General features: G+C 41.9%; 1 protein-coding gene across 1 annotated transcript; it reads right to left on the bottom strand.

The window, feature by feature from the left end:
- Positions 1–4,331: 4,331 nt before the first annotated feature.
- On the bottom strand, positions 4,332–6,506 carry LOC138681739 (uncharacterized). Its single transcript, XM_069769544.1, has 2 exons — positions 5,817–6,506; positions 4,332–5,496 (listed from the first exon to the last, which is right to left on the bottom strand). The coding sequence occupies exons 1-2, from the start codon at positions 6,170–6,172 to the stop codon at positions 4,614–4,616; spliced, it is 1,239 nt and encodes a 412-aa protein (XP_069625645.1). The 5' UTR covers positions 6,173–6,506; the 3' UTR covers positions 4,332–4,613.
- Positions 6,507–10,950: the final 4,444 nt, after the last annotated feature.

Here is a 10,950-nt window from a genome sequence, read left to right on the forward strand (position 1 = left end):
GGGACAGACAGCGGAACATAAGTATGAAGTGTTTGTGTTTTTTCTTACTTTTACACTGTTAACCAGGGTAAACATCGGGTTAATAAGTGCAGAGCCGCGCTTAGTAACCTGATGTTTACCCTAGTTACCAGTGAACAAATCGCTTAATTGGCGTCACACACGGCGATTCAGCGATGTCTACATAAAGTCCAGCAACGAAATAAAGTTCTGGACTTTCTGCAGCGACCAATGACATCACAGCAGGATTCTGATCGCCGCTGTGTGTCAAACTGAACGATATCGCTAACCAGGACGCTGCAACGTCACGGTTTGCTAGCGATATCGTTCAGTGTGACGGTACCTTTAAGGTACCGTCACACTTAGCGACGCTGCAGCGATACCGACAACGATCCGGATCGCTGCAGCGTCGCTGTTTGGTCGCTGGAGAGCTGTCACAAAGACCGCTCTCCAGCGACCAACGATCCAGAGGTCCCCGGTAAACCAGGGTAAACATCGGGTAACTAAGCGCAGGGCCGCGCTTAGTAACCCGATGTTTACCCTGGTTACCAGCGTAAAAAAACAAACAGTACATACTTACATTCAGCTGTCTGTCCCCTGCCGTCTGGTTACTGCACTGAATGCTGGCCGTAAAGTGAAAGCAGAGCACAGCCACAGCGGTGAGTCATCGCTGTGTGACTCACCGCTGTGCTGTGCTTTCACTTTCACTTTCCGGCCAGCAGTCAGTGCAGGAACCAGACGGCAGGGGACAGACAGCTGAATGTAAGTATGTACTGTTTGTTTTTTTACGCTGGTAACCAGGGTAAACATCGGGTTACTAAGCGCGGCCCTGCGCTTAGTTACCCGATGTTTACCCTGGTTACCAGCAAAGACATCGCTGAATCGGTGTCACACACGCCGATTCAGCGATGTCTGCGGGGAGTCCAGCGACCAAATAAAGTTCTGGACTTTATTCCCCGACCAGCGACATCACAGCAGGGGCCTGATCGCTGCTGCGTGTCACACTGGACGATATCGCTAGTGAGGACGCTGCAACGTCACAGATCGCTAGCGATATCGTCTAGTGTGACAGTACCTTTAGTATAGTGTTTTGTGCACCTTTTTTTTTTTTTTGTTTATTAAAATGGATGTATTATTGCAAAGTCTAATGGTCTGCAGCTTGAGGTTATATTTTTTTTTTTTAAATTTACTTAACCATTCCCATTCGATGTACTTGTATTTTAAAATAAAGAGCATTTCTGCTCCATTGTGATTTAAAAAAAAAAAAAAAAGAAATAAATTATATATTAATAAAATGTTTCTTAAAAAATTGTCCGTAGTATAATTTCTTAAAGGTAAATTTAAATCAGGTGTATGTACCAATGGTTACACATGCAATACAGAGTTGTTTGAGTGGTCATTTTTTAATAAAGGTTATCCTTTGAAATTTTATTTCGGGGAGGTAATTGTTTTTTTTTTTAAAACATAAAAATATTTTTAAAGGTGTCTCACAGTTTACCTTTTTTTGTTTTTGGGACATGGAAAAGAATGGTATAACGTGCACCAGTTTTTGGGTTTGGGTGTTCACATATTTTTCTCATTTTAACATGGTGTTTAGTGGTAAACATTACCTATTTCTGCTTTGGTCTAACTTTCAATCCATTATACTTATTATATTGCAGATAGAGTAGGGACCACACTGACCGGCATAAGCCACCTGGACCACAGCCACCTGGCCCACATCCAGAAAATCTGAAAAGTAAGTTTTGAAGACCCCAAATCTGCTACTTCAATGTGTAGAGCAGATTGCAAGTGTCTTTTAACTTACAGACCTACCAGGACCACAGCCACCTTGACCACAGCCACCTTGACCACAGCCACCTGGACCACAGCCACCTGGCCCACATCCAGAAAATCTGAAAAGTAAGTTTTGAAGACCCCAAATCTGCTACTTCAATGTGTAGAGCAGATTGCAAGTGTCTTTTAACTTACAGACCTACCAGGACCACAGCCACCTTGACCACAGCCACCTTGACCACAGCCACCTGGACCACAGCCACCTGGACCACAGCCACCTGGCCCACATCCAGAAAATCTGAAAAGTAAGTTTTGAAGACCCCAAATCTGCTACTTCAATGTGTAGAGCAGATTGCAAGTGTCTTTTAACTTACAGACCTACCAGGACCACAGCCACCTGGACCACAGCCACCTTGACCACAGCCACCTGGACCACAGCCACCTGGACCACAGCCACCTTGACCACAGCCACCTGGACCACAGCCACACAATGTCCTCTTCCGGCAGCCCTCCTCCACAGCAACAGCAGGTATCGGTAAGTAAAAAAAATTTTTTTTTTTTTTTTTTTAAATTTACATCATTTTGAGTCACTACATGCATTTATTATGTTTCAACAGGAATCAGAATCCGATGAGGAGCTGTCGGAAGGGACCGAGACGGGTGGAGACATCGAAGTGGAGGAGGAACCAAGTGTAAGTAGTGGTGAAACACTTGCTTCACACATCACACTGCACCGTACACAAAACAGAATTTCATATATAACGTAACACAGAAAACATATACATACATTAAAGCTAATTTTTTTATCCTTTATTTCAGTCTCCTGCTGCTGCTGCTGCTGCTGCTGGTGCTGCTGAACGTCCAGCACAGCATGAAGGTTCTCCCAGGCGCTCCCAGAGTCGGCGGACTCGACGCCGCGGTCGGCCATCAGTGAGTCGGTTTTTTGTGGGGCTTCAATTGTTAATTTTTTGCTTTCAGTCTACTAATTTTTAATTCTTTCTTTTTTTTTTGTTCTAACAGGCTTCACAGTGTGCTCCCGAATACGATTCAGATATCGATATTGAAGCCCTCATCGAGGAGGTTCGTGAACGGGAGCCACTGTGGAACATGGCTGACCGCAGGCATGCTGATACCAGTGTCACCCGTCGGCTCTGGTTGGAAGTATGCCGGAACATCTTTGCGAGGTGGGAGGACCTTCTTCCACAGCAGCAGAGCAAACTATGTAAGTATTCACTTTTCAGTGATGTTTTGAGCTGAATGTAATGTCTTGCATTTACGAATATTTTTTTTTTTTTCTTCATTCCTGTCTTCACAGGTACCAAGGTTAGGAAGCGGTGGCGGTCATTGAGGGATCGCTTTAAGAGGGAGTTTAACGAGGAGATGCAGGCCCCGAGTGGCTCAGCAGCAAGGAAGAAGAGGAGGTACAGATATGGCCCGAACCTCTCCTTCCTGAGGGAAACCATGCTGAGTAGAGTGTAAGTATTCAACATCACAGTAAGAACCTGTCTAATCACAAAACTTTTGTTTCAGTCCGGCCTTTTTCATATCAATATATTAACTTATTTTTTTTTCTTTCACAGCACCTACTCCAGCCACCGTGCGCCTGCATCTACCTCTGCACCCTCTGAAGCGATCCCTCCTGAGTCCGCCACCGGGGACCACGTCGGTAGGCCCCACACCTCTCACCCCTCTGTCCCCTCCACTTCATCCGCCTCTACCAGTGGAGTGCAGCCTTCCTTACTCGCATCTGATGGTCAACAGATAGCGTTCCCTTTACCCCACCCCTCTGACCCTGCCACCTCTACACCACCGGTAGGTTCATGGCGGCAGCGTCAGAGGGGTCAGGAAAGGAGCTATGCTCCTGAGTTCTTGCATCTAAATGCAGGCTTCCAAAATTCATTTAAAATTTTGGGAGAACAAGTGACTGCTGGTTTCAGCATGATGCAATCACGCATGAGTGAAAACCACCATGAAATCAGCAGTCGCTTGGATAGACTGCATTTAGATGTAAGTCAAGCTCCAGCCAATCTTTTTTTTCAGTCCATGCTCAGGAGCATGGAAAAGCTTTCTTTTGATCAGCAGATGCGGGTAATGAATAGCTGCCATAACGCTCTGCTGAAGGTAATTAACGAACCCCAATCTACCCCCACACCTCCCCACACATCCCAGTCCCAATTTCAACACCATGCCCCACAATATCACCGCCAGTCCCAATATCCACATCACTCTCAATATCAACATCAGTACCAATACCCAACCCGGCCCACAACCCAAATGTATTCACCCGTGTTTTCTTCATCTTTGCCCAGCTTTACTTCCCCAGTAAGTTTTCCACCTACCCCAACACAACACCCCTCTGGTCAGCCTCCTGTTTTCCCCCCCCCTTCCACTACAGACGCAACAGGTAGGGTTTCCCCAATCCCACCTACCGACGTGGTCCAACCTTCCAGCCCCTGCTCCCATAGTTACTCCACCCAACAATACCAGGACCTGTGAACCTGGAATGTACTTGTACATATTTTTTTTTTGCCAAAAAAAAAAAGGTTCTTTAAATTACCAAAAAAAAAATTGTGTGGGAAAATTACCCACAAAAAATATATTTTTTGAAATAAACATAATTCTGGTTTACAATCTACTGTGTGTGTGTGTTCATTAATTAAGGTAAATATGAAAGGTTAAGTGAAAAGAAACACCAGACGTTTTCAAGGTTTAACAAAATGGTTTTATATTATATTAGCAAGCAAACCACACACACTCTTTTTTTTTTTTTTTTTTTTTTTTTTGTGGCAGTTGCTACCAAAAAATTTTGGAAAAAAAAAAGAAAAAAAATTAAAAAAAAGTCACACAATTATGTCTTGCCATGGAATCCGCCCAACAGGTGACAAAAAATATTCAGCAAACTGTTCCCTCATCCTAGTAACAGAACCGGTGGAGCGAACAGAGGCACTTCGGTAATCCCACAAGGATGTCTCCAATTGTTCGTCATCCAAGGTAACGGGCTCCTTTGAAATAACAAAATTATGGAGCACCACACATGCCTTGACAACATCGTCTACAGTTTTTGTATCCAGTTTTATTGCCGTCAGCAGAACTCTCCACTTTGCTGTCAAAATACCGAAAGAGCACTCTACCACTCTTCTTGCTCTGGTAAGACGGTAATTAAATACCCGCTTGGTGCGGTGTAATTCACGGCTGCTGTATGGTTTCAGTAGGTGCGGCGACAGTTGAAAGGCTTCATCACCTACACACACATAGGGCAAGGCTGGTTCACTGGTTCCTGGGAGTGGTCTGGCTGGCGGGAAATTGTATGTATCTCCATACAGGCAGCGACCCATCGGAGAGTTTTTAAACACTTGGGAGTCGTTGGACCGGCCATACGCTCCTATATCCACAGCAAGGAATCGGCAGTTGGCGTCAGCAATAGCCATGAGTACAATTGAGAAGTATTTTTTATAGTTATAGTACTCTGATCCTGTTCCTGCCGGTTTTGCAATCCTAATGTGTTTGCCGTCCACAGCACCAACACAATTTGGAAAATTACACATTCGCTCAAATTGTTCGGAACTTCTCATCCAGATTTCCATTGTTGGTTGTGGGATATACTCCAGCTGTAAAGTGTCCCAAATCGCACGACATGTGTCCTTCACAATTCCGCCAATAGTGGAAATCCCCAGCCGGAATTGGAAATGGAGTGAAGTCAAAGATTCACCCGTAGCTAGGAAGCTGCAGGGAAAAATAAAAAAAAATGTAAAAAAAAATTGCACAGACCATCAACCAAGAAAAACAAGTGGAATGGCCTCAAATAAACCAACAAATTACATGCTACAGTAAATGCGGCGCAATGTGTCAGCGCAGTATTCTCTGCAGCATGTAATAACATTCAATATGACCAATGACACAAGAAAAAAAAACAAGTGGAATGGCCTCACATAAACCAACAAATGACATGCTACAGTAAATGCGGCGCAATGTGTCAGCGCAGTATTCTCTGCAGCATGTACTCACATTCAATATGAGCAATGACATAAAGAAAAAATGCTTACCGCAGTGTCACCATGAGCCGCTCCGCCGGTGTGATGGCAAGCCTCATCCTTGTGTCCTGCCTTTGGATGACATCCTCTATTTTTCCAACCAAATAATCGAAATGTTCCATCCTCATCCGTACATAACTAAAGAATTTTTGGGGGTTGCACCGCAACTCCAGATAGAGAGTGGACTGGACACCCCTGGTCATCCGCAGCTCATTGATTGGATGTATCCAGAATCGTCGCCTTCTCCGTTGCATCATCCGTCTTTCTGCTGCCGCCTCCTTCTCCCGCACTATGATATCCAGGCGATTCGTCTCAAATATAACTTCAGTAACCAAACTCGAAATCCTCCCAATTACACCATCCATCATTGCCACTAAACTAAAACCCTCAAAGATGTGCTGTAAATACAGTCAGTATATAGATTTCCCTAGTTTCCAGTAGCCAATCAAATTTTGGTGCCTCCCATTTTAAAAACGGATCCGTCGTAAAAACGTATGCAACGGATGGAAAAAACGTATGCAACGTATGCAACGCATCCAGCATTTCAACGGAACCGTTTATCGGATTTGCGACGGTTTTGCGACGGATCCGTCGAAATGCTGTATTCGTTGCATACGTTTTGCAGTTTTTTGACGCATCCGTTTTTTCGGGAAAAAGACGTTTTTGGGACGGTTTGCAGTTAACGCTAGTGTGAAAGTAGCCTTACACTATAGCTGGTCCGAATAACTAAAGCAATTGTTACCATCCACCTCTCGTGTCTCCCCTTTTCCCCATAGTTTGTAAGCTTGCGAGCAGGGCCCTCATTCCTCCTGGTATCTGTTTTGAACTGTATTTCTGTTATGCTGTAATGTCTATTGTCTGTACAAGTCCCCTCTATAATTTGTAAAGCGCTGCGGAATATGTTGGCGCTATATAAATAAAATTATTATTATTATTATTATTATTATTATTATTAATAATGTCTATCTGTTGTCTATTCCATTTGCACAACAGCATGTGAAATTGATTGTCAAACAGTGTTGCTTTGTAAGTGGACAGTTTGATTTCACAGAAGTTTGATTTACTTGGAGTCATATTCTGTTGTTTAAGCGTTCCCTTTATTTTTTTGAGCAATATATATATATATATATATATATATATATATATATATATTACTAGCTAAGACACCATGACAATACATGTCATAAGCAAAGAATATTGGATTTCAATGTATTGCAATCATTAACTACTAAGAGAATGAGGCAAAAAGCAGCATTGTGATTTAAAGAAATAAATTACCAGGTAGAAAACAGCTTTCTACTGATGTCATAGCACATGGAGCCTGTTTCGAGGAGAAGATTGATGTCACTCATTTTTATGTCCTATTGGCAAAAGTGTCATTGTCAGTAATGATGTCACCATGTGATTATTATCTTGATGTGACCATTTTAGCCAATGCTGATGCTATGGATTGCATTTGTAATGGCAGTGATGCCTAATAAACTCTGGGATCCTTATCTCATTGGTTTATTCATTTCAGAGCTGCAGTGCCTATATGTGCCCTGTTAATAGCCCTGTACTTAAACAATATAATTTTAATAATGTAACAACTGAAATGGATTATGGGTTAATGTTATTCTTTGCCTATTTCATTTCTTGTTACTTTCTATTTATTTTTTTATACATACCTTTTAATGTTATGCTATAAGGTGAGCTGAAGGTATTTCTTTTCCGCAGCCCGAACTGTTCTAGTTACAGATGGATCAGCATCTCCCCCTTGTGTTGATTTTTGCATAGGACAAGAGCTGAGCAATAAATGTTCAGATCTGTTCAGATCCCCCTGACTGAAAAATGCAAGCATACAATGTAATTCAAAATATATTCCTTATCTCCCATCACAAATTATTTTTTTAAACTGTGCACAAATTACTCTGATGCAAATAATATCTCTGGGACAATTAAAGGCTACTATTTATATCTTTAAAGGGATTTTTTAGCTTGAAAATGGCATATGCTTTCATACAAAATAACAAACAAGCATATGCTTCATCATTTAAAGTATCTTGAAAGTTCATGGCAGATCCTGATAACAATATAGTCAAAGAGACACGGGCATGTAGTTAGTTAGTCAGTTAGTTAGTTGAACCACAGACAGCTTGAATCAGACATTGGCTGCATTACTGCAGTTTTGTATGATTTAATGTGAAATGCGGCTGCATATCTTTAAAAGCTAGTTGGGGACTATGTGTCTTGGCTGACTGTCCAACGCAGGTCGCTGGTGGCTTTTCCTCATTCTGCTCCTCTAGACTGACAAGTCTCTCGCTATGCATGTATATAAGAAAAAAGTGTCAGTCTAGAATGGGGGAAGCCACTGTGGACCTGTCTTGGACTAGTCATCCAAAACGCATAGTCCCTAGATGGCTATTGAACGTATACTGTATTTTCTTTGGAACACTGTAGTGTCTCAAATGGAAATACACATGGCAGTAATAAATGACCTGGACTTAAATGTCCTGCCATGTTACCTTTAAGTGCATGAAGACTGCAGAATTGTTTTCAACAGATACAACAATTGATCCACCTTGAATATAACTAGTGATGAGCGAGTATACTCGTTACTCAAGATTTCCCCGAACATGCTCGGGTGATCTCCGAGTATTGTATGTGCTGTGAGATTTAGCATCTGTTGCCGTAGCTGTATGATTTGCAGCTGCTAGACAGACTGAATACATGTGAGGATTCCCTAACAAACAGGCAACCCCCACATGTATTCACACTGTCTAGCAGCCGCAAATCATGCAGCTACAGAGACAGAAACATAATCTCATCCAAATACTCGGAGACCACCTGAGCATGCTTGGGAAATCTCGACTAACGAGTATACTCGCTCATCACTAAATATAACCTGTCCAGTCTTATTTTTCCGTACAAAATGATAATCTGCTCCATAGGTGATTAGCTTTGGCTTACCTCCCTTCTAACATCGGCACAAGGGAATAACTAGAAGAGTGGAAACCCATAGCAAAATTCGAATGGGCCTTCCCTCACGTGATAGGACCCCACATGGTATTCTGTCTTGACATTGACATGCGTAAAGAATGGAAGAAACCACATTTTTAGACAATAGGACACACCTTTCTATAAGATGCATCTTTGGTTTAGATATCTGGAAATAGGAAAAACATGTTTCAAACCTGATTAAAACTTCCCTGGAGGTGTAAGAAGGGAAGGGGTCAATGCCATAATGTTTTTTAAAATCATGGAAATAAGATCCTGTTAGTATTTATATGCAGAATGAACATTATAATGACACAGCTATGCAGCATCCTCATTATGTACACAAACATATCTGCAATATTCTAATAATAAACACAACAGCAACACCAGGCTGCATGTTTCTTGTTCTAGTGTGAGCAGCCTGTGTTGCCTAAACATGCATCCATGGCCTGCAACATCTCCAGTCTAAATTCACATCAAGCACTTCTTGGACGTCACTGTTTAGCAATTGCAAATTTAGCATTTAGCTGGCAGAACATTCCTCACACAATTAATAACCTATTTGATAGCAGCCAAGGTTTAAAAATGCATGTATTTCTGTGAATGACACTCGTACTTGACACTGACTAAATCAAGATGTTTTGAACATTTTGGTACCATTTTTTTATCATTTGCATATCATTAACAGGTCTATTGATTATGTGACTTTCATAATTTTATTACTTTTCCTTCTTGGTGATGCAATTTCAATTTTGAGGAGAATTTATCTGCACCAGATATGTCACCTATCGTAGTTGGTCAGAAAATTGCATGACGGTAACAGAACACGTACACTTGGACAAACATGAGTGAGTTTTTGGACATGCAGGTTTATATATCCCAATAAAATGGACAGTTTTATACACTTCCGCTTCTTATTGCTAAATCAGACAGCTAACAACATCCTTATCCTCCAAGTGTCAAGGGCAACCAAGGAATTCCAGCAGGTCAAGTCTGCTGCTTAAAGACCAACCCTACGCTGGTCTTTACTAGAGATGAGCGAATATTTCAATGTTCGGTTCAGATTATGTTTGCCGAATTTGCAATATTTGCCGATTAATTTGTCGGATATTCACAGAACATTACCGAATGCCATTCACGGCAATGGGAGGCAAAAACAAATGCATGCATAACACCTCAATTCACCCACCGTACAAATTGCAGCATGCAGCAATCACCAGGCATAAGGTATCGGGGTCTGCAATGTTGAGGGAGGATCTAGAGTGATCCTTCACGGTTGACTCAGTGATTTCCAAATTAATCTAAAGGGCGTTTCCGGCAACTGAAAATGACCAGACGGAGACTCGTGCCTCTGTGTGGGGGATCGAGCAGATCTCTGGGCCCCCGTTTATTGTCTGACTTTTCATAGTCATAGAAATTATACTTCAACCAATCAGCATAAGAACACGTTCACAGTTCTTAACCTATAAGAATACAGGAAAAACTTAACCCATGAGGATACAGGAAAAATGGAAACTACAGATATGGTCATGTCTTTTTGGCATAGAAAAACATATTAACAGATGCCTCAGTCTTGTATAGCGATACCACCACGAGTCTCTTATCTGGCTCACTCGAGTTAGAATACTCAAGGTCTTTATACCAATTATGAACCATAGACTAGCTGAATAACAAAATGTTATCTTCATGAGAAACAGGACAGAGTTATTTCATAGCAGCTGTAACCTTCTACCTAAGTAAATAACAGAATTTATCTTTAACCAACAACAAAATGGAGTCAAAGCACAAAATGGAGAAGCTTTCATAATTTGTTCCTTCACATTCCCCCCTAGATAAATTTTGTTAATTAATGTCCAGCATCAGAGGTACTATCCCAAGCTATAAGCTCGAGGGGTACTGGTCTTCACATGACTGGTGCCATGTTACCAGCCATGGCTGTTGCGGCGTACCCGTCCCCCCTGTATACTAGAATTTATGAATAACAATTGTTGATAACGGTGGTGGGGATCTTTTGAAGATAGCCATGCGCTTGGCTTCAACATCTTCATCTGGTAACTTTGTGAAATCGGTGTAGAGAGCAGGGGTGGCAACGCTTTTGGTTTCATCATTTGTTGTCTTAATGCAGAATTTCCTAATACATACAGAAATACACCAAAAAACAAGTTTTAGT

This window comes from Ranitomeya imitator, chromosome 5 (genome assembly GCF_032444005.1).
Source record: "Ranitomeya imitator isolate aRanImi1 chromosome 5, aRanImi1.pri, whole genome shotgun sequence".
In the NCBI taxonomy this organism is placed as follows: domain Eukaryota; kingdom Metazoa; phylum Chordata; class Amphibia; order Anura; family Dendrobatidae; genus Ranitomeya; species Ranitomeya imitator.

Excerpts from the sequence above, each read along its gene's own strand:
- LOC138681739 (XM_069769544.1), bottom strand. The coding sequence starts at position 6,172 with ATGATGGATGGTGTAATTGGGAGGATTTCGAGTTTGGTTACTGAAGTT. Across the intron at positions 5,497-5,816 it reads CGGCTCATGGTGACACTGCG|CTTCCTAGCTACGGGTGAAT; the intron begins GTAAGCATTTTT and ends TTTTCCCTGCAG.